This window comes from Mesoplodon densirostris, chromosome 19, assembly GCF_025265405.1.
Source record: "Mesoplodon densirostris isolate mMesDen1 chromosome 19, mMesDen1 primary haplotype, whole genome shotgun sequence".
Taxonomy (NCBI): domain Eukaryota; kingdom Metazoa; phylum Chordata; class Mammalia; order Artiodactyla; family Ziphiidae; genus Mesoplodon; species Mesoplodon densirostris.
In genome coordinates this window covers 50,467,581-50,491,834 of record NC_082679.1, presented here as the reverse complement: position 1 = coordinate 50,491,834, position 24,254 = coordinate 50,467,581, and the positions used below count along the sequence as shown (strand labels likewise).

Here is a 24,254-nt window from a genome sequence, read left to right as displayed (position 1 = left end):
AAGACGAAATAGACAAACTACCTGAAAAAGAATTCAGAGAGCAATGATAGTAAAGATGATCCAAAATCTTGGACAAAATGGATAAAATACAAGAAATATTTAACAAGGATCTAGAAGAACTAAAGAGCAAACAAACAGTGATGAACAACACAATAACTGAAATTAAAAATACTCTAGAAGGAATCAATAGCAGAATAACTGAGGCAGAAGAAGGGATAAGTGAGCTGGAAGATAAAGTGGTAGAAATAAGTGCCAGGGAGCAGAATAAAGAAAAAAGAATGAAAAGAATTGATGACAGTCTCAGAGCCCTCTGGGACAACATTAAACTCACCAACATTCGAATTACAGGGGTCCCAGAAAAGGAAGAGAAAAAGAAAGGGACTGAGAAAATATTTGAAGAGATTATAGCTGAAAACTTCCCTAATATGGGAAAGGAAATAGTCAAGTCCAGAGAGTCCCATACAGGATAAACCCAAAGAGAAACACGCCAAGACACATATTAATCAAACTGTCAAAAATTAAATACTAAGAAGAAATATTAAAAGCAGCAAGGGAAAAGCAACAAGTAACATACAAGGGAATCCCCATAAAGTTAACAGCTGATCTTTTATCAGAAATTCAGCAAACCAGAAGGGAGCGACAGGACATATTTAAAGTGATGAAAGGGAGAAACCTACAACCAAGATTACTCTACCTAGCACGGATCTCATTCAGATTCGATGGATAAATTAAAACCTTTACAGACAAGCAAAAATTAAGAGAATTCAGCACCACCAAACCAGCTTTATAACAAATTCTAAAGGAACTTCTCTAGGCAGGAAACACAAGAGAAAGAAAGGACCTACAATAACAAACCCAAAACAATTAAGAAAATGGTAATAGGAACATACATATCGATAATTACCTTAAATGTAAACGGATTAAATGCTCCAACTCAAAGACACAGACTGGCTGAATGGATACAAAAACAAGACCTGTATACATGCTGTCTACAAGAGACCCACTTCAGACCTAGGGACACATACAGACTGAAAGTGAGGGGATGGAAAAAAGATATACCATGCATGTGGAATAAGAAGAAAGTTGGAGTAGCAGTTTTCGTATCAGACAAAGCAGACTTTAAAATAAAGACTATTACAAGAGACAAAGAAGGACACTACATAACGATCAAGGGATCAATCCAAGAAGAAGATATAACAACGGTAAATATTTATGCACTCAACATAGGAGCACTTCAATACATAAGGCAAATGCTAACAGCCATAAAAGGGAAAATCGACAGTAATACAATCAGAGTAGGGGACTTTAACACCCCACTTTCACCAATGGACAGATCATGCAAAATGAAAATAAATAAGGCAACACAAGCTTTAAGTGACACATTAGACAAGATGGACTTAATTGATATTTATAGGACATTCCATCCAAAAGCAACAGAATACACTTTCTTCTCAAGTGCTCATGGAACATTCTCCAGGATAGACCACATCTTGGGTCACAAATCAAGCCTTGGTAAATTTAAGAAAATTGAAATCGTATCAAGTATCTTTTCCAACCACAATGCTATAAGACTAGATAGCAATTACTGTAAAAAATACAAACACATGGAGGCTAAACAATACACTACTAAATAACCAAGAGATCACTGAAGAAATCAAAGAGGAAATCAAACAATACCTAGAAACAAATGACAGTGAAAACACAACAACCCAAAACCTATGGGATGCAGCAAAAGCAGTCCTAAGAGGGAAGTTTATAGCAATACAATCCTACCTCAAGAAACAAGAAACATCTCAAATAAACAACCTAACCTTACACCTAAAGCAATTATAGAAAGAAGAACAAAAAAACCCCAAGGTTAGCAGAACAAAAGAAATCATAAAGATCAGATCAGAAATAAATGAAATAGAAACAAAGAAAACAATAGCAAAGATCAATAAAACTAAAAGCTGGTTCTTTGAGAAGATAAACAAAATGGATAGACCATTAGCCAGACTCATCAAGAAAAAAAGGGAGAAGACTCAAATCAATAGAATTAGAAATGAGAAAGGAGAAGTAACAACTGACACTGCAGAAATACAAAGGATCACGAGAGATTACTAAAAGCAACTATACGCCAATAAAATGGACAACCTGGAAGAAATGGACAAATTCTTAGAAAAGCACAACTTTCTGAGACTGAACCAGGAAGAAATAGAAAATATAAACAGACCAGTCACAAGCACTGAAATTGAAACTGTGATTAAAAATCTTCCAACAAAAGCCCAGGACCAGATGGCTTCACAGGCAAATTTTATCAAACATTTACAGAAGAGCTAACACCTATCCTTCTCAAACTCTTCCAAAATATAGCAGAGGGAGGAACACTCCCAAACTCATTCTAAGAGGCCACCATCACCCTGACACCAAAACCAGACAAAGGTGTCACAAAAACAGAAACTACAGGCCAATATCTCTGATGAACATAGATACAAAACTCCTCAACAAAATACTAGCAAACAGAATCCAACAGCACATTAAAAGGATCATACACCATGATCAAGTGGGGTTTATCCCAGGAATGTAAGGATTCTTCAATATACGCAAATCAATCAATGTGATACACCATATTAACAAATTGAAAGATAAAAACCATATGATAACCTCAATAGATGCAGAAAAAGCTTTCGACAAAATTCAACACCGATGTATGATAAAAACTCTCCAGAAAGTAGGCACAGAGGGAACCTACCTCAACATAATAAAGGCCATATATGACAAACCCACAGCCAATGTCATTCTCAATGATGAAAAACTGGAACCATTTCCTCTAAGATCAAGAGCAAGACAAGGTTGCCCACCCTCACCACTATTATTCAACATAGTTTTGGAAGTTTTAGCCACAGCAATGAGAGAAGAAAAAGAAATTAAAGGAATCCAAATTGGAAAAGAAGAAGTAACACTGTCACTGTTTGAGATGCCATGATACTAAACATGGAGAATCCTAAAGATGCTACCAGAAAATGACTAGAGCTAATCAGTGAATTTGATAGAGTAGCAGGATACAAAATTAATGCAGAGATTTCTTGCATTCCTATACACTAATGATGAAAAATTTGAAAGAGAAATTAAGAAAACACTCCCGTTTACCATTTCAACAAAAAGAATAAAAGACCTAGGAATAAACCTACCTAAGGAGACAAAAGACCTGTATGCAGAAAATTATAAGACACTGATAAAAGAAATTAAAGATGATACAAACAGATGGAGACATATACCATGTTCCTGGATTGGAAGAATCAACATTGAGGAAATGACTATACTACCCAAAGCAATCTACAGATTCAATGCAATCCCTATCAAACTACCAATGGCATTTTTCACAGAACGAGAACAAAAGAATTTCACAATTTGTATGGAAACACAAAAGACTCCGAATAGCCAAAGCAATCTTGAGAAAGAAAAACAGAGCTGGAGGAATCAGACTCCCTGACTTCAGACTATACTACAAAGCTACAGTCATCAAGACAGTATGGCACTGGCACAAAAACAGAAATATAGGTCAATGGAACAGGATAGAAAGCCCAGAGATAAACCCATGCACATATGGTCACCTTATCTTTGATAAAGGAGGCAAGAGTATACAATGGAGAAAAGACAGCCTCTTCAATAAGTGGTGCATGGATGGACTGCTATATGTAAAAGAATGAAATTAGAACACTCCCTAACACCATACACAAAAATAAACTCAAAATGGATTAAAGACCTAAATGTAAGGCCAGACACTATCAAACTCTTAGAGGAAAACATAGGCAGAACACTCTATGACATAAATCACAGCAAGATCCTTTTGGACCCACCTCCTAGAGAAATGGAAATAAAAACAAAAATAAACAAATGGGACCTAATGAAACTTACAAGCTTTTGCATAGCAAAGGAAACCATAAACAAGACCAAAAGACAACCCTCAGAATGGGAGAAAATATTTGCAAATGAAGCAATTGACAAAGGATTAATCTCCAAAATTTACAAGCAGCTCATGCAGCTCAATATCAAAATAACAAACAACCCAATCCAAAAATGCGCAGAAGACCTAAATACACATTTCTCCAAAGAAGATATACAGATTGCCAACAAAGACATGACAGAATGCTCAACGTCATTAATCATTAGAGAAATGCAAATCAAAACTACAATGAGATATCATCTCACACCGGTCAGAATGGCCATCATCAAAAAGTCTACAAACAAGAAATGCTGGAGAGGGCGTGGAGAAAAGGGAACTCTCCTACACTGTTGGTGGGAATGTAAATTGATACAGCCACTATGGAGAATGGTATGAAGGTTCCTTAAAAAACTAAAAATAGAACTACCATATGACCCAGGAATCCCACTACTGGGCATATACCTTGAGAAAACCATAATTCAAATAGAGTCATATACCACAATGTTCACTGCAGCTCTATTTACAATAGCCAGGACATGGAAGCAACCTAAGTGTCCATCGACAGATGAATGGATAAAGAAGATGTGGCACATATATACAATGGAATATTACTCAGCCATAAAATGAAATGAAATTGAGTTATTTGTAGTGAGGAGGATGGACCTAGAGTCTGCCATACAGAGTGAAGGAAGTCACAAAGAGAACAAATACCGTATGCTAACACATATATATGTAATCTAAAAAAAAATGGTTCTGATGAACCTAGGGGCAGGACAGGAATAAAGACGCAGACGTGCAGAATGGACTTGAGGACACGGGGAGGGGGAAGGGTAAGCTGGGAGGAAGTGAGAGAGAGGCATGGACATATATACACTACCAAATGGAAAATAGATAGCTAGTGGGAAGCAGCTGCATGGCATAGGGAGATCAGCTCGGTGCTTTGTGACCACCTAGAGGGGAGGGATAGGGAGGGTGGGAGGGAGATGCAAGAGGGAGGGGATATCGGGATATATGTATGCATATAGCTGACTCACTTTGTTATACAGCAGAAACTAACAACATTGTAAAGCAATTATACTCCAATAAAGACGTTAAAAAAAGAATAAAATAAATGTTAGGAATGAATGAATGAATGAATAAATGAATAAATAAATAAATAAATGGAAATCAGCAATCCTATTCCAATGTAAAAATAAATAACAAAAAATATTTTAGTAAAGCTTATCCATTCCTGCACCAAACCCCAAAGTACATAATCAATAGCTGAGAAAATGCCAATTATCCAGGTCCATTTGAAATATTATTAATCTGCATCCTGAGCAGCCACTAATCAACAGGACAAATTGTGAAATCACTATTTATTTATTTGCCGGGAGGAAGAATTCCCCAACATATTTAATCAGATAGGAACAGCTCAATTTAGGGAGTGAATGGAACAAACGCAGACATTTTTTATAAAATACTAAGGATCCCAAAGAAAGCTCAGGAGAGGCTGCTGGCACCTAAATCGATTCCAAGATCAAATCGGCCCAAGTACCTTAATAAAGCCTGTCATTACACACTCAAACAATATAGACAAAATTATGCTTCAGGTCAAAAGAGGATCGCCTGCAGAAGTCAGGGAAGAATTTTCCCCTCACCCTTTACTACTGTGCAACTGGCAAAATGCATCTCTGAGTTATTCATTCCCCCCCCCCTCTCTCATACAGATAAAGATTAAGTATGTTCCTTGAATGACTGAATGAGAAAGTGGAGCCCTATTAAAGGCACTGGATTTTTGGGGTGCTCATTTTAAGTCTTCATGTAGTCTCTTGACTGCCCGGCATGTCTGCCAGTGCTATGAGGACACATTCCCACTGAATTATAAACACTTTGAATGAGATTTAATTGAACCACCCCCAACAAAGCTTGCTCTAACCTGGTGTAAGGATTAGAGTAACACATACAAAGTGCCCAGCACAGAGCCTGGCACACAGTAAGAGCTCTGCAGATGGCTGCTACTTGTTGTTGTTCTCTCAGTGTCCTTAGCACACAGAATGCAGGAAACATGCACCACATGCCATTTGCACAATCCCATGAAATCCTTCTATGTTGTTCCCCTCAGCTTCTCAAAAAACACTGCCTGGCAACAGTTTTACATTCAAATGGGAGGACCCGAAGAGAAACTGCCACCAGGTTTCCTCATTTTATTTAACTAAACTGAAAACAAAACCAAAAAACCCCTCCTGATACAGAGTTACTATATGCCAGGCACTGTTCCAAGCTTCCCATATTCAAATAACCCTCACAGCAATGCCATGGAAGTGGGGGCTGTTCTTGATTCCCATCTCACGGGAGAAAACTGAGGCACAGAAAGGTCCCTGCAGCGAGGTCACAGGGCTAGTACATGTCAGAGGCAGGATTAGAAACCAGGCACCCGTGGGCTTCCCTGGTGGCACAGTGGTTAAGAATCCGCCTGCCAGTGCAGGGAACACGGGTTCGAGCCCTGGTCCGGGAAGATCCCACATGCCACGGAGCAACTAAGCCCGTGTGCCACAACTACTGAACCCGTGTGCCACAACTACTGAAGCCCGCATGCCTAGAGCCTGTGCTCCGCAACAAGAAACGCCACCGCAATGAGAAGCCCGCGCACCACAACGAAGAGTAGACCCCGCTCGCCACAACTAGAGAAAGCCTGCGTGCAGCAACGAAGACCCAAAGCAGCCAAAAAATAATAAAATAAAGTAAAAAGAAACCAGGCACCCAAATTGTGAAAACAAAGGACGGATTGGCCTGGAAGGTGACTCAGTCTTCAAACCATGTCTGTGAAATCCTCTTCCCCAGCTCACTTCCTCCAGGCAGATGTGTATTAAACACTGCTGGCTGCAAAGTCTGTTTAGATCTCATCATCTTAATATTACAGCAAAGTCTGGGATCCTGATCCATGCGAGGCAACACAGGACAGTCCGCCCCACACACTCAACGGCCTTCGAGTGTGGACCTCCATCCCCTACTCACTGGTCCCACCTTCCAGATCTTCCTAGGGAGCTAGCTCACTGTGGCCCTCAGTATTAGCTCAAGCAAAGGCCTCTGGACACCACAGAGCCCAGTTCAAAAGGGGGCCATGAGCAGCACAGATGGTAAAATTCGTCCAGTGTGCCCGTCGGTCACTCAGCTGCCAGGATGCCCAGGAAATGCAGGACAGCGACACATCACCTGCGAGGCCAGATCCCTACCAAAACTTAGAAGCTGTTACACTCAAATTTCTCTTTTCTAGGCTGAACAGCCCCAATTTCTTTCAGCCTCTTCTCAGAGGCAGTATTTCTCAGCCTTCAGTCATTTTCATTGCTCTCCCCTGGCCTCTCTCCAAGATTCTGTATCTTGTTTAAATAGTAAAGGCCAACAGTGAACATGATTTAAGAACAGTCATGCCTGGAAAAGTAACAAAGGCCCAACCAATATGGACTCCAGAAGGTAAATATTTCCTCAAAAAACAACAACAAACAACAAAGTATTACAATATTAATAATGGAAGGCAGTAAGAATTAGGTTGACCAAATAAAATAATTTCTGTTGCTTGTCATATCATTTCCTCTAATTATAGTGGTGGTTTCTGGGAGACTTCTCTGTCCCTATAAGTCTTCTCAGAAATGGCCTTGCTAGCAGTGACATACATACACTACCAGTGTAAAATAGACAGCTAGTGGGAAGCAGCCGCATAGCACAGGGAGATCAGCTCGGTGCTTTGTGACCACCTAGAGGGGTGGGATAGGGAGGGTGGGAGGGAGGGAGACACAAGAGGGAAGAGATATGGGGACATATGTATACGTATAACTGATTCACTTTGTTATAAAGCAGAAACTAACACAACATTGTAAAGCAATTATTCTCCAATAAAGATGTTAAAAAAAAAAAAACAACTTTGCTCCTCCTCAAAAAAGACCTAAGCTTTTCTTCTCAGTCTCAGCAATTCTTTGCCTTGATACAGAAATCCTATCATCTTGCGAGAAGGTCATTCGCCCCTTCTCTCAACACCAGCTTTTCCAGAAATAGCACTTCCTTTCCTGACTTCTTCAATTTCTCCTGCTTTTGGTAAGACAGCCTCCTGCCTGGCTGTACTGCCTGCCGCCCCTTTGAGGCCAAGGTAGGACACCATGAACACGCAGAGCCGCCCAGGCCCCCAAATGCAGGATGAAGCCCACACTGCACTGCTGACTCCTTAGAGATTCAGGGGTGACACTGATCCATTTCCACACAGCAAATCCCTCCGTGGGGCTTGGGAGCAGGTGGGTCAGGGCCCTGGACCTTCCATGGAGGAAGAATCACATCAAGGGCAAAACAGCAACGGAGAGGAGGTGCTAAAGAAACGTGACCTCAACACCAGCAGCCCCTAGGACAGGGCCAAACACCTGGATGCTCGCTCGACACACAAGCTGGTTTTGGGGCCATTTCAAACAACTTTAAAAATTCCTTAATATAACATAATAGGAGAAGGAAGGTGACTACTGAAAAAAAGCGAAAATAAAGTCCATCTCCCACCGACACAGAACCAGCCTAGCTGTTCTGGTGGATTCAGGAGGCTCCGGCCCCCTGACCTGTTGGCCTTACTCCGCCAGGGGAGAAACGCCGGGGGCTGGAGGGCAGCCACACAGCCTACCTGTCCACGTGCTCTGGTCCTTCTCGCCTCCACTCTCCTGGTCTTTCGCAAGCTCCTCGGGATCAGGAGCCGCTTCTCCGGGCCCTTCAACATCTTCAGTGGCTTCTTCTGAAAGAGAAGAAAAACAAAATGTCAAGGATTGAAAGTAGACAGAAGATGAAGGACTCTTGCCTCCTACTGCAAAGAAGTACCAACCACAAAACACAGGCAGCCGGTGAGTGTCCCGCCTCCCCTCCCAGTGGCCCCTGAGAGGCCGACCACACTACGGACATGCGAGGTCTGGGTAAGCGGCGGGGGCTTTCCTTCCCTGCTCGTTGGCGTGAGACCACAACTTGCTCTAGATGTGCGGAAACTAGGTATTTCCAGATGGGTTCTGAATGCCCCTTTTGAGCTTTTCTCATTGAAAAGCCAATCCTGTTGAGGAAATAACTCCATCTGATTACCTGAAATTGCATGCAAGTCTTTTACACTTGCAAATGCAAAAAAGGAGCCACAGGATTGCTTCTTGCCTAGCTCCTACCACACTGCGAACTGGCAGTGAACTAGACTAGACCCAATCTTTGACCCCTCATAAGGCCTCTCGGTGCCTGTGCACCTGTCAGGCCGTGGTGGGAGGTTTTTACAGTCATTCATATTCTGAAGAGTCACAGAGTATCAGTGATATGATTTCATCAATGTGAAGAGGTCTAGAAAATAAACATCTGTGGGCCCGCCAGGCATCAGTGGCGAGAAACTAGATTTGTAGAGAAAGGGACGAAACTTTGTATCAGAATCATACACTTCCCTTTTGAAGTCATTCCATTCTTGACCCACCACTGGCTTAAAATGAACCAAGGAAATTCTCTCCAGCTCAACACACAGCGCTTTAGTGAAGGGAGAAGAATGATCATTTCCAACATTAGGTTACTCACGAAGTAAAATGCCACTTGCTTCCCAGAGTGGGAATGAAGAGAATAAGATTCTCTGGATGCTGAGGGAAAGGAAGTGAGACATTTCTCCCTTGATCTCCTAGCCCTCTGGATCATTATCTAAAACATTCATTAAGAATGGACTAAATGGGGCTTCCCTGGTGGCGCAGTGGTTGACAGTCCGCCTGCTGATGCAGGGGACACAGGTTCGTGCCCCGGTCCAGGAAGATCCCACATGCCGCGGAGCGGCTGGGCCCATGAGCCATGGCCACTGAGCCTGCGTGTCCGGAGCCTGTGCTCTGCAATGGGAGAGGCCACAACAGTGAGAGGCCTGCGTACCGCAAAAAAAAAAAAAAAAGAATGGGCTAAATGAATGAATAAGGCAGGCAAACCAAGGTGGGTTGATGATTAAATTATTAGGAGACTTTGAAGAGCACAACTTCCTCAGTGTAGGGACACTGAAACCCAGCCACCCACGTCTGTCACCCGAGGCCAGTGCTAGACCAGATCCACGGAACCAGAGGTGACGGTCCAATCTAGGTCCATGAACTTGGAGTTATTCCAACATCACCCTAGGTCCCTCTAGCCCCAAATCTACTTTTCAACATTTCAAGGTATAATACCCTCCGACCCTCCAGAAAATAATTTCTAAATTTCATCTCACAAAGAAAGTAAAAAGAGTTCAAAGTAAATTGACCTCAGAGGGTATATAAAACACTTGAAGAAGAAAGTATCTATTTAGACCCAGATTTTCCTAACTTTTCCCAAAAAGACACTGGAAGACCAAGAGCTGGAAAATGGAAGTAGGGATTAGGGAACATGTCTTCATTACCACCAAGAGGGGATGTATGAGGCAGTCATGGGGAACATGGGTGAGAGGAGATACTGCTTATTTTCCTCTCCAACTAAGAGGCTTCCACAAATAATTTCTATGTTGCCTTTCTGTCTCACTGCACAGTCAAGTTAACATCAAGTCTCCCCACGCCCACCCCTGGTTCAAACAGAGAAGAATCAGGCAACCTGGTTTGAAGTCAGTCAGATATACAGCACCATATTAACACGGTACATCCTTTAGTGGAGAAAAAAATATATACGAAGTGTTAGTTGAGCTATATAATGAGCAAGTTACACAATATGCTATATGTACCATCTTAACTATGCCCAGGCAGGATGTTCAATGCACATTTTTAGGCTTTTGATAAAACTATTCAACACTGTAATTACAAAATCCATCTTTGAAAGGTTATACCAGCATTCAGTCAATCAATATTAAGTTGAGTCTACCCAAAGTAGCTAGGTCTCTTAAAACATACTCAACTGTCCCAATGTATCCTATGATACAAACTATCTGTATGTATCCATACATTAATCAAATGTGATTATACAAAGAGATGATTCAACGGGCCCTCCTCTCCAGGACACACACACATTATCACCCTAGATGGAGAGTCTGACACCTACGAAGTAGGGAACACCCTGATGTGATGAACAGTGTCTGAGGGCGCTCCTCTGCAGAGGAGGGAGAAAATGTACCCACTGGGAGGCGAGCTCCAAGGCCAGTGCCTCTCTCCTGTGTATTATGTGGGCTGCAGCCACCCAAGCAGAGAGTTAAGAACTCATGGTCATTCTGGCACTGACCTCGGTTCTCTGAACCTTCCTGAACAAATTTATCCAGAGACAGAGACTGAAGAACAAGCATATCATTCATGCAATGAGCAAGGAAACGGCATGGCCCTTTGTGACTATTCCCAGAGCCCTCGTTCTATGAGCCTAGTTGGGTCTTTGCTTTCTTCCCTCCCTGCCCTGCTATAAGCAGAAAAGTGAAGGCAGCTGAGCTCCAGTGAGAGGGCAGATGATAGAGGTCGACTCAGGAACTTCTCTTGCTTCTCTCTTTTTCTCCTTTTTTTCTTAAAGATTTAAAAATCAAGTCCTCTGCTCTTTAAGTTTTTAGATTTAATGTTATCATTTCTGATATATTAAACACCAAAAAGCTGTTATATGCTTGGTGGAAGAAGAAATGATTAAGAAACTCCTGGACAAGCCAGCTTCCTTTACAAGCAGATCAGTGTCCTCACCCCCAGCTAGAAAACCAGGTCCCATTCAGCCAAGCAGGTGCTCCCCTGCAGTTCCATACGTGACCTACAGGTGTCGCCCTCTGCATGGCGAGGCCTGGAAGGGCAGCTAGCTGCAGGAGGCAGACACCGTCTGGGCCGCCTAACCTGAGCATGTGGAAATAATACACGTCTTCAAGTGAACTGTCTGGTCCCGGGGAAATAAAATAGGACATTCATAAGCAGTTACACCATCTGTCTTGATACCATCATCATCAACAGCAAAAGGAAAAAATAGCTCTTTAAAATGGATGAAAGCCCAGGCTAACAGTAACCAGAAAACTGTGAGCTCTGAATACCAATAAAGGTAGAGATACGATTCAAAAACAGAGATATAAACTATGAATTCGTCTGGACAGCTTGGGCCCACAGTGCTCTGTAGGTGGGGTATGTTTTATTGGTCCCCAAAGCCTCCAGCAACCTCACTAAGACCAGGGCCTTGGACACCCACAGGCAGGGCCTGAGTCTCCCCACGCCAGAACACGTGGGAACCAGGGGCAGGATGGCATCCAGCTCTGAAACACTCTGAGCTCCCGCGGCTGGTTAGGTGGCCCACGTTCCCTTTAGGAATGTAGATTTGATACCCACGCGCTCACAGAGCACAGAGCAGAGGGGGAGGCTTTTTCCCTGCCGACCACAGAATGCATTTTCTCCCCCGTGAAGTCAGTGGCAACTGGCTGGGGTCATTACAGAAGTCTGTTTTTTTTTCCCCCCTATAATATCAGCTACTGACAGATGGTGGGAACAAGTGAAGACCTGATGGACGACAATCCGGTTTTATCTGGAAAATCCTGTCTTTCCCTCAGAAGACAAAGTTACTTCCCTTCCCCAAGACAGACAACAGCCACTGTGCCATTTTTAAGGCCAAAAAAAAAAAAAAAAGAAAAAAATCAAAACCCTCTTCTCCCCAAAGAATTGAACACTATTTCAGAACCCAACCGGAACACACCAGGAATGCGTTCTCAGGGGCGCAGCCAGGGCCGGGGTGAGGAGGTCATCTCTGCTCCCCACGCCCGGCCGGTTCTAGCAGGAAGCAGCAGAGCCCGCACCCCTCCGGCCGAAGGTCTGTTCTTCAGGACACTCCAGACGAGGCGCCTCACACCACCCCCACCGCAGACGCCTGCTTCGTGGCTACACCCCACAGGGGCCCTCAAACTCGGGCACCCCTCCTGTTGGGCTATATTTTCACGGTAAAGGGTTAGGGAAATAGAAGCACATCTCGAATAACTGTGAAGCCTGGTGTCCCTTCTGCCTTCAACTTCCATGTAAAAGACCGGCTGAAAGCCTTTAAAAAATCTATTTCCATCACCACCTCTTTTTTACAACTGCTTCTCCCATACAGCGCTCACTAGCACTCGCTCATGTCTCCTGGTTAAGGGCAGAGCCCTCAGGTGTAAGAATTTCAGCAGATAATGCAATTCTAAAAGGGAAGGGTTCCTAGGACAGCTTAGGTTTTGGGGGTGATGATACCACAGCTCCAGAAAATTTCCCTTCAGTCAAGGTGGTTTTGCTTACCCCAAACGCAAACTGTTCTCTTAATATACCTTACACTTATCACATTGGTGAAGGTGACTGCATGACTTCCCAATTTGTGGTGACGTCTGCTCCGGAAGGAGGTGTGTGTGCCAACTGGCAACCCCATGGGGATTTGCAACGATTTTTATGAACAACCTGGAAATTGGTCTGTGGAAGGAGCACGAGGCAGAAGCAAAAACAGAGGTGGCATCAGCACAAAGTCAGCACCCGCCACCACCGCGCACACTCCGAGTGTGTCACCCAGAAAAAACCGCGCCAGTTGCTAAAAAAGGATACTGTTCACCAAATAACTAGGGCTGAGGTCCGAGTCCGCTGGGCGTATTTTACAAGTCACTTACAGACGTGAAGGAAGGGGAGGCCACCAATGACTGAGATGAGTCCTAACTGTTCCCAACTCTTAACGGGATAATGTGGACTAAGTCACACCTTCCCCACTCCTGGCAAAGCCCCGCACTGGGCTTCGAGGACAGAAATTTGGAAATTCTCCTAAGAACCAGGGTGTCCGTACCCAGGGCTCAGGCGACCGCGGTACTTAAGTAATGCGCCCGTCTGGGATCCCTGAAGAATGAAATTGTTCTTCCCCTTTTCTTTGCGGGAAGCAACGTCTGAGGGCGGGGGGCGGTAAGCTAAAGTGCGTTTGCCTGTTGGCAGGCTCAAGAGCTGAGAAACATTAGCTGTCATGAACCACAATCAAATCAGGTTTGAAATATTTAGCAGTGGCTTGGAAAATGCAGCAGTGCAGCTCTGACAGGCGAGATGTGCACAGACACCCACTTTCCATTATAATGGAAATATCAGGCCTGTTCTGAATATGTATAACCCAGAAAAATGTATTGATTTTTCATTCGGCATTTAAAAAAATGAAATAGCCTGCAGCTGTCAAAAGCCTTTTGTTAAAAGCTCATCTTTCCTGGAATGAGGTTTACCAGAAACAAGTTTTAATTGTGTATCGGACCTCTTCTTTGAAAAACAAAATAACCAATCTGCTTACTTTGAAGATAGGGTTAAAGCTCTTCCTTTCCCCATTTTCAACCTAATTAACCAAGGACAACCGCCGAAGTGGGCGGGAAAGGCCCCCCCGCACACTCTGACCAGCAGGGACACGGAGGGTGGCGGCTACTTCTGCTGGAGCCTCCATGGTGGTGGCGGAGGGATTCCACGACCGTGTCTTGTCTCCTTGTTCCTGTAACTAGAGACGCACTGTAGGACACCTTGGCCTACCTCGGCTGTCCTCTTGCAGCGCTGACCGTAACAACTGGAGAACGCAGGCCGAGCAGTCCAGCTTGTCCAACCCCCTCGGCCTCTTGTTATCCACAGGAAACCTCTAATGGCTGGACGTACTTCTACAAAGTATGTATGCTTTACTTTGTAAATAGAGGTCAAATCAAATCCTACAATATGAAAGATGACAGCTAAGGTCTAGATCACTTATTTCGAATAAGATCCAGTGCATGAGAATTCTGCTACAAGAGTAACTTGTAAGAGGATGTGATCTGCCGTGGTGACAGAAAGCTGGCTCTGCTGCCCCCAGCTTGTCACCCTAGCTCTCCTCCCCTCTCCAGGCCGCAGAGGGAGAGATGAATGGTGGCAGTGCTTGTGGCCGCACCCACAGGGGTGGGCCGCTCACTGTGCTGGTCTCCCTCGTGACACTCTGGCAAGTGTGGTCTCACTGAATGGTGACCGCAGGTCCTATCAGTAGGTGACACTCCACGTGCTCTGGGCTATACCGCAAACACACAGTGACTCCCAGACTCAGGACGCAATAATCTACTCCGCAACATTCTCAAACACACTTTCTCAAATGTTAATGCCGCGGTTTTGCTCCACAGTGTCTTTCCAGCCCCGATGACGTGGCCGGAAACTGCCTGAGAGGTAGCTTCGAGCCATTAGGTTTTCTGAGTGACACTACCACAGCCCCAGAAATTCTCCCTTAAATCAAGGTACTTTTTGCCTACCACAAATGTAAACTGTTCTTTTAACACACCAGTCCTTAGACTTAGCATCTTGGTGGAGGTGACTGCATGTTCTCACCAGGCACGTAAAATAGGGAACTTATACACCTCCCTGGGAGTCCTTTACGGGTAATCCTCTGAATATTCTTTTTAATTGCTGGCAAACACTGCCCATTCCGTTTCCTACATCTTAACAGGGTATAGATTAATTGAAGAGAAAGTCAAATCACAAGATGAAGGGCCCAGGATCCGAGTCAACACTGGTGAGCGGAACGCTATGAGATACAACTATCACAGTCCCGGCAGGAATCCTTGCAGGGGTGCAGGGTGAGGGCAGGAAGGTGGGGCAGGCAGGGGCTCTGAGGCTGGGGCACTGCTTTGTGCATCAGAAGTGTAATATTCTCCTACCTTCTCAGGATAAGATGCCATTTCTTCCCCAGCAGACATGAGAACTCCAGTGCACTAACAGAGTCCAAGGCATTGGGTGAAAAGTATGCTCTCCAGGTGGACGACAGGCACTCTGACCTCCTGCACTCCTGCCTGCCCGGCCTCTCCAAGCCCTCCCACAGGTCTGGGGCACAGAGCACGGGACCGGCAGAGGTGGGTCTCCCCCTCCAGGTCGCCCTTGTTCGGCGTTCCCCACGTCCTCAACCGTCTAAGCTCTCCACCAGGCCAGGCCGTCCTGCTGGGGACTCTTCACCAGCTGGAGTGAACAGCCAGGGGTTAGCCTGGTAGCCCCACAGGGATCTCCCCACCCCAGGGGATGTTTTTTTGTTTTTTAAATGTGACCAAAGTGCTAACCAGCTGTTTTAAACACAACTGCCCTCTTGAAGATGTCATGTATAAAGAATTTCAGTCCTCTGAGAGGCAAGAGGATGTGCGGGAGAGGAACAGGGGACTTGGAAAAGATCAGACCCACTCCCACCCTCCACTGACATGTTCTTTTTTCACGTGGATCCCTTCAGTGATCATTTTACCACAAGAATTCTTTTCACCACTAGGTGTTCATTTACCGAATACACCTGGGGCCGCCATGCCTGGAGTTTCTGGTCAGAGCGTGCGAGGCGGTGGAGGCCCGCCAGCCTCGCTGGCACGGGGTCGGGGTGAAGGCTCTGCAGGCACACGGGGCAAAGCCAGGAAAGCCCGGGGGGGGGGAGGGGGAGGGGGAAGCGGCCCCTCGTGCCCGCCCTGCCCCTCTCTCCCACCCCCATCCCACTGCCCCTGGCTTTGGCGCCAGGCTAAAAGAATCAACACTCTGAAGGCAAGGCCGGGTATTATTAAAATGACTAATTGGAGAATAGAGACCATTTACGCTTTTGTATATTTGAAGATCTTGCCACTGTTGATAGAAACAAGAAAAATGGGGCTTGTGCAGCCTGAGGGGGCCTGGGAAGCTGCAGCCGGTGTGCGCAGCCCTGCCAGAGAAAGAGAGGACAAGGAGGCACGCCTGGGAGAGCCTCTGCATCTGCCTGCCGCCCAGCCTCACCTCTACCGTGAGCGTGGGCACGAGAGCGTGCTCTGTGGGTCCACAGCCCGCCTGGGCCTCCAGGAGAAAACGGCCCCGCTCTGAGCTGTCCTCCTGTGTGCCGTTTCTCCTCTTCCGGGCAAAGCCACTGGGTCATTTGAACAGCTTGTCAAAACCGCGCTAGAATTAAGGGGGTGGGTGGGGTCACGAGAGGAGAAAAAGGGAGGAAACACCTAGAGCCGGTATTGCAAACGGTTCCATTTATCTGTGTTCTCAGCAAAAGCACCTGGGTTGCCCCCTGCAGAAGTGCAGAAAGGATGAAAGCCAACGTGCGGTGACAAAGCACAACGGAGTGAAATGTGTCGCTGACTCGCCCGGTGGCTATTCCCGGGAAGATTTTTTTTTTTTTTTTTTTTTAAATAACTGAAAGATGTGAGTTCCAGTTTGTAAAATACAAACCCAAGCCCTGAAATGGTTTCAGAATCCACATTAAACCAGAAATCCAGCTCTGTCCCAAGAATCTGAAGAACACTGGGTTCAGCGGGGATTAAGTCCCTTGGATTCTACAAAGCCGTGATTGCTGCTGCTACTTCCACACATGAAATGTAAAAGAGGCAAATTCCCCGAGCATGTTTGTAGCGGAGCGTGATGTGATTGTGTTGTCATTTATGGGAAATAATCGCAGGCCCATCTCTCCCCTTCCCCCCCATTTTCCAGTCCAAATAACCATGAAAAATTACACTTCAATGTCAGGGCGACGACAAAGGAGGTGCGCTCTCTGGGAGCTCAGCGGATTTGCAGGGGTTTTTCCTTTCTTTGGACAGAAACTACCTTCAATTGTACTTCATTTAAAACGTGATCTAACAAATGCATTTTGACAAGTCCTTTTCTCTTTTTCTCCTTTCTTTCAAACAATATTTTGCACAGTTTAACCTCACACCAAACTGGAATGTTCTGGAAAGAAGAGGCGAGCAAAATAGAAGGTCCTTGAAACCAAGAAGGGTGGTTCCCCACTCCCCCATCCGTTAAAAACAAAGTCATGGAGAAAAGTACTGATTCTAACTCAGTGTGCTACTGAGAAAGAATGGAAGAGGGCAGAGAGTAAATGGTAACGTCTTAAGGGCAGAATATTTGATGGGCAAAGGCGAGAAAAGCCAGGGCAAGCAGAAGGAGGGTCTTGATGGAGGAAGAATGGCCTCATAAGCTTGCTCATCAGAATAAACCGTTTTGTGGATTTGAAAGCATCATCTAAGGTGTCTGGATGTACAGTCAGAACTGGGGGGTCATGACCACATAGGGGTGACGAAGGGAAGCCTCTCTGGTGGGGTACCACTTCCCCCCTCATCCCCCCTCTACAGAAAGGGACGTTTTTCAACCCAACAGATCTGCCTGAAAGCTTTTTAACATTCCAGGTGTGAGGACTGAGCAGTCCTTACAAGCATCCATCTTTCAATAACACCCGGTTTGAAATAAACACTGCCAGGCTTCCATGGTTAGAGGGGAGAAGACGAGAGATAAACACACATGAGTGATAGAAAAAGTGTAAATTAAAAAAATTAACAGTTTCCATTAAAGAAGGCTGGTATCACCTTCTGAGTCAAAACTGACTGGGCTTGTCAGAGAGAGATCTTATGCTTAATGCAAAACAAAACAAAACAAAATCTATGATGTATTCCCTAATTTATTTATTTTTACTTGGAAAATGTTGGAAATACATAGGTAAAAAAAAAGTCAAGGCAGGCCTATAAGTGTACTTAAGCATCTATATACAAATGAAGGTGTATGGGAAATGAACAAGATATACCAGAAATGATATTAGATGATGGTGATTAGAACCTAATGGATATAAGTGAAACCTTGTGGGAGGGCTCTGGTAACGGGAACGCCAATGCTGATGGACGCAATCTATACGGGAATGATAGCAAGGAGCGGGGGAGGGGGTGGCCGTGCAGACCCGAGGTGTTACAATGCGGGGGAGACAAAATATGACAGCACCGAAGGGAAAGATGGAATATCTGGGGACAGGACATGCAAAAAAGCAAACTGAAAGAGAAACAGATATACATTTTGTAACAGGTAAACATTTCGCCAAACGAATAGCACTCAACAGAGAAAGATAAAACCGTGACACCAGGGGTTTGAGTCACATGACACACAAATGAGGCACTCGAGTTTCCAGCCCCTCTGTGGCCTCACTGATGCCCACACCGTCCAAAGGGTCTCTAGACTATTAAGAAAAGAGCTTTGCCCTGTGAAGCACAGGATGCATGCAGAAATATTAGTCTACTCCCATCCATGGACCGCAGTGTGAGGGGCTGACTGCCAATGAGCTTCATTCTGCATGATCATAGGCCACTTATATGCACAGCTGGTAAAACCAGCTGATTCATAAAAACAAAGCACAAACAAAGGCTTACACTTTCCAAACCAAATCTGGGAAACAGACATCAGGCTGACTTCAGGCAATGCTGTACCCAGAAAAGCACTGGCTAACCCTGCCCTCCCTTGGCCAGACCCAAGCTACACAAAGGTCACCGCAAACGTTAACAGCCTCACACATCCAGAATGCAGCGCTAGAAATGCACATGAACCTGGTGGTGGCAGGTGACTACCACGTGTTCACCACCTAGTACAAGCGGCAAAGAACCTGCCTCTGACTCAAGCACTTACGGTCACACCCAAGACACTGAAGGATGCACCTTCACGTGGAGAGTCAAAAACTGGGCCAGTGCCCAAAACCATCAAGTCCCCAAATGCGGTTCCGTCTGAAACAACCGGGCAGCAGAAGCAACACGTTTTAGTCGACATTTCCTAAGAAACTGCAGAGAAAGTGAAGCAGGAAGCTGAGGTAAAGAGAAAATCCAAAGGCTTATATGTTCAAGAGCTTTCCTGCATTAATGGGAGAAAAAGCAGATGGAATTGCTAAATTGTGGTCATTTTTAACATGCACCTTGTATAGCTCTTTTGTGCCCAAAGGGAGAAAGAAAATTCTTGGATCCCCTTCCTCCTTTTTAGAAACTTCCAAAGTTATGCCAATGGTTGAATATAAAGACTATATTTTAAAAATTTGGATCCTGTACAATAAAATGGTCCTTTTCTACGGTTTAACAAAATGATGCCACCCCTCCCCGCCCCCACACCTGCCCTCTCACAATGATTTTAGCTACAGCAGCCCATCCTCACATCTGCCAGAGCTACTAACTGTATTTCAGTCTCGGCCTTAAGACCCTGTAAGCATCTATTCAGCTTTTCCTCCCATAAGGTATTTCTTAGACCTAAGAACAGCCTGGTATCCTTTGAAAAGCAAAGCATCCATTACACACCCCCAAGTTTATCCTGCAATATATCTCAAGGCAAAAAAAAAAAAAAAAAAAAAAAAAAACAACCCAAAAAACCACAGTCACAATCATCAAGGCAAACAAAGAACTTAAATTCTAGACTCACACCCATTTTCTTTAGTGGTGGGAACATTTGTAAACAACTAAAACATGAAACCAAAGAGAAAGAAAATGTTGCCATGAAATGAGAAAGTCATCAAGGATCTGGGCAGAAAGCGCGATTCTGTGACAAAGAGTTGGTTCTTGGGACAGGTAGGAATAAGGGAGATATACAAGTTTGTAGCCCACATTTACATTTTAAAGAAACAATTTTGGAGGTTTAAGTTCTTCTGTGTGCACACTGCAACTGAGGAAAGTACCAGAAACCTCTCACAGGGAAATCCCTAAGTTAGAATCCTCCTCAAACTTTCAAAAGTGGACAATTTTTTCTAAGTGAATATGGACCCTAAGTAGAGCAAATAAGGAAAGGAGCCCTCACCAAGCAAAAATTTTTGCTTCATTTTGTAAGGCCAATATTTATAGCAAGAAAAGCAGTCAAATAAGCCAAAGGTGTGAATGAAAAGCAGCCAAAATGCAATGCAATATTAAAGATTAGATCATCCAATGATTAGGAAGAAAAGTGAATGATTCCTCACTTACGGAGCAACATCTTTAAACATAAAAAGGAGGAAGAGGGCTTCCCTGGTGGCACAGTGGTTAAGAATCCGCCTGCCAATGCAGGGGACATGGGTTCGAGCCCTGGTCCAGGAAGAAGCCCTCAGACCGCGTAACAACTAAGCCCATGCGCCACAACTACTGAGCCTGCGCTCTGGAGCCCACGAGCCACAACTACTGAAGCCCGCGCGCCTAGAGCCGGTGCTCCGCAACAAGAGAAGCCACTGCAATGAGAAGCCTGCGCACCGCAACAAAGAGTCGCCCCTGCTCGCCGCAACTAGAGAAAGCCCATGCGCAGCAACGAAGACCCAACACAGCCAAAAATAAATAAAATAAATAAATTTTTTTAAAAAAGGAGGAAGAGAAGGCGGAATAAAGAGGAGGATTTAGACAGTAACCAATGAGATACTTTCCAAAAAAAAAAAACCCTAGGTAAGAGTGTATCTTAAATACATATTATGGCAGAAAAAATTCAATTTTTGAAAAAAGTTAGTCTATGAACTGACTCAACTACTAAAAAACTTTGGTGACAGGTTGGAAAGAACAGAAATTGTTCTAGGAGAAACGAAATGACAGAAACTGGGCCTTAAAGAAAAAGAAGTTGAAGAACGGAGACAAAAATGGGTCAATGGACTAAAAAATCGAGGTGTATAAAATTTAACTTCATACAATTAAGGTAGTGAAATCAAAAATTTGTGTGCTTTAGAAATTCTAAAATGATATAAAGGTAAATATATAAAATATAAAATAGGTAGGGTAGTCCAGACAAGGAGAAGGCATGAAAGCATGAACACGAGTAAAACAGATTTAGGAAAGAGAAATAATGGCTGTTTGCAGCAACCTGGTCATCAGAGGGATCTGCCTTTATTTTGAGAGATTTGGCGGAGCCGAAGCACCTCAATTCTACAAACTAGGAGACCAGGGCCTGGAGAAGGGAAGGGCTCCAAGACCACACAGTGAGACAGCCCCAAGGAGGGTCTAAAAAGGCGGCCGAGGGGCACCAGCCATGGAGGGAACAGGCGGTCATGGTGACGCTCATGCAGCCAGACAAGCACTGAAAGGTGAGGCCTGGCACCCTGCTCCCTGGACGCTGGCTCCTCAGGAATCTTCCTCAATTAAAGCTGTGATATTGAGGCAAATGGATTCTAATAGTGGTACCATAGTTGTTCAAAGCAACTTCTAGTTTTGCTTTATATATTTTGAGACAAAAGGCACAGCATGGATAAAAATGGCCTCACCCAAACCAAAATGAACCAAAAACCAGCCCCTAAGAACACATATATGCATGCTTCTAAGCAAACAGCACCCTGTTAACTTCCTGCCAGTGGCAATGTGGTACCCAAAGGAAAACCATCACGTTAAAGACAGGACAAGCCTGCCTCTCTCCCTCTCCCTCTCCTTCTCTCCCTCTCTCTCTCCTCCCCCTGCCTCCATACTCTTTCTGGAAGAGGGGGGATCCCAGAAGTACTGCCTCCAAATGGCTTGGGGTGGTGCCCATTAGAGATATTCTGGATCCAGGGTGAGGTCCAAGGGGCTGCTGCAGCCCTGAATCCCTGCCACAGAGAACTAGCAAAAGCCAAGTAATTGCTTTTTCCCCTTCCATTAATAAGCTTTTCAGCAGAGGAAGAATTCAGCTTCCTGTAGTCAACAGACCCTTTTTTCCCTGCCTTTCCTCACTCCAAATAATCTAAAGTGACTGCAATTTCAGTCCCAGCTCTCCAGCATTCAGCTCCCCCGGCTGAGGTCAGAGGGTGTCAAGTGAGGGCTCTCCATTTCTCTCCGCTCTGCCTTCACGCCACCCATGCTTCTTTGTAACTGAGGCAACCTGCCACCCCAGGCCAGCCATTATGTGAATCACCAGCCCACTGACTTCAGTCAGGATTCCAGGAAATGTCTTTTAAGGCCCAGAAAACACTGGAGGAGAAGAAAAAATCTCTTTGCTGTAAACAACTGATTAGTAATGACCAGCTTCAGATGCTCTGGTGACCTGAGCCACTAATTTCCTGGTACTGAGAAAATGCATTACAGTAGGACTTTTTGCGTGTGTGTGTGTGTGTGTGTGGTGGTTAAAATCATGTGGCTGGTTATGCAGTTTTCAGTTTAGTTTTATGCAAATGGCTTTGGTTCCTAAATTCTTTCTGAAGATCGTGCTATGTATTCCTGGAGCTGGTGTCTTCAAGCCTGGCCTCGTGTACAGTCAGCTGCCGGTGGAAGACGGCTCCACCCCCTCCTCTGCCTCATTTCCCAGATGAATGAAATGCGATTTCAATTACGAAGGGCAGCACCAGAGCTCCCCCTGCTCCGTCTTCATGGAGATCCAAGCAGAGGGCGCAGACAGGACGGAAGGTGAACAAACAAACAGACGAAAGGAGATGGACTGAACAAGAGAAAGAACAGGTGTGTGAACAGGTGCACCACCCCCAGCCCCCAGCAGGTTCCGGTCCCTCAGGGTGATGAAAAGACTGCGCTGCGGAATGCAAGAGGCTCCAAGCAGGGGAAACAGAGGCAGGTCTGGAAGGATGCTGCTCACTGGGCCTGCAGCCAGTGCCCAGGAGGTTCTGGTAGGGAAGGAAGGCAGGGGAGGTGCACTCAGGGAAGAACATGAACACCTGGCCATCCACCTGCATACACACACACACACACACACACACACATGTGGACACACTTCTGGCTGCAGCCAGGCCTGTGATGGGAATTTATTTCCCACAATTATGTGCTCTTGTCCCCAGTCTCAGTTCATCAGCACAGTGCAGCCAAGCCAATGAAAGGCTACCCGTAATGAAGTAATCACATGCACGGGGACGGCCCGGCACCTGCCCGCTGGGCTGGCGGGGCTGCAGCCACACCCGGCCCAGAATCGAGCTGACAGGGGCTCTCCAGCCTCTCCCGACCCTCCACCCCACCGCCACCTCCGTGTGCTCCCACATTCCACGTCAGGTCACCCCCATCCTGCCCCAGGAGCTTTCGGCCTGCATGACATTTTCTTTGACATAATCACAAGTGCCCTGATTGGAAAGAGAAGAAGGAAGGGACTAGCAAAGTGGGACCGATCAGCACAAAAATACCGGCTACCTTCCTCTTCTCCTGCCTGGGCAAAATCCTTCACTGCAAAGAACCTCATCGTGAAAACCAACAACAGGCACCTTGAAAGCCTCCATCTGCTTAAGTCATTATTATCGAATGATAATCATAATGGTAGTAGCACAGTCATCACTCAACTGAAGCAGATACTATTATTACTCTCAATTCACAGAGGAGGAAACTGAGGCTCAGAGAGGTTAAAGTACTGGCAAAGGCCACAGGACTGATGCCAAGGCCCGTGCTCTTAACTGGCTCCCTTTAGAGCTGCCATCGTGGGCTCCCCTGGAGAAGCTACACTTCCGCTTGTGCCGTCCGTGCACTCACCCGCCCCTCGCACATCCGTGGAGCACCTATCCTGGGCACTGAATACAGCTGTGAACAGGACAGGAAGAGTCCCTGCTCTCCAGGGGGAGGGGTAGGCAGAAGGTGGGGGACAAGACAGACAAAAAGCAACTAGACAAGCGGACATATTATGAGACGCTGATGAGGGAGGATAAGAGAGCAGGGACAAAAGGAATCCCAGGGGTTGTTTCATAGAGGAAGTTCAGAGAGGGAGACACTCAAACCCAGACCTGAAAGAAGTGAGGGTGTGAGCACAAGAGGCCTTCCAGGCTAAGAGGAACAGCAAGCGCAATGGCCCAAGGAGGG

General features: G+C 45.3%; 1 protein-coding gene across 7 annotated transcripts in view; it reads right to left on the bottom strand.

Annotated features, from left to right (window-relative positions):
- Positions 1 to 24,254, bottom strand: part of ZFHX3 (zinc finger homeobox 3) — a 255,057-nt gene that overhangs the window by 41,103 nt on the left and 189,700 nt on the right. For all 7 annotated transcript variants that reach the window (XR_009530677.1, XM_060085120.1, XM_060085125.1 and 4 more), the window contains one exon: positions 8,562 to 8,669. Coding sequence is in view for 6 of the 7 variants with exons in the window: in XM_060085120.1 (XP_059941103.1) it covers positions 8,562 to 8,669 (108 nt within the window). In the remaining variant the exon portion in view is untranslated. The remainder of the gene's footprint in view (positions 1 to 8,561; positions 8,670 to 24,254) is intronic.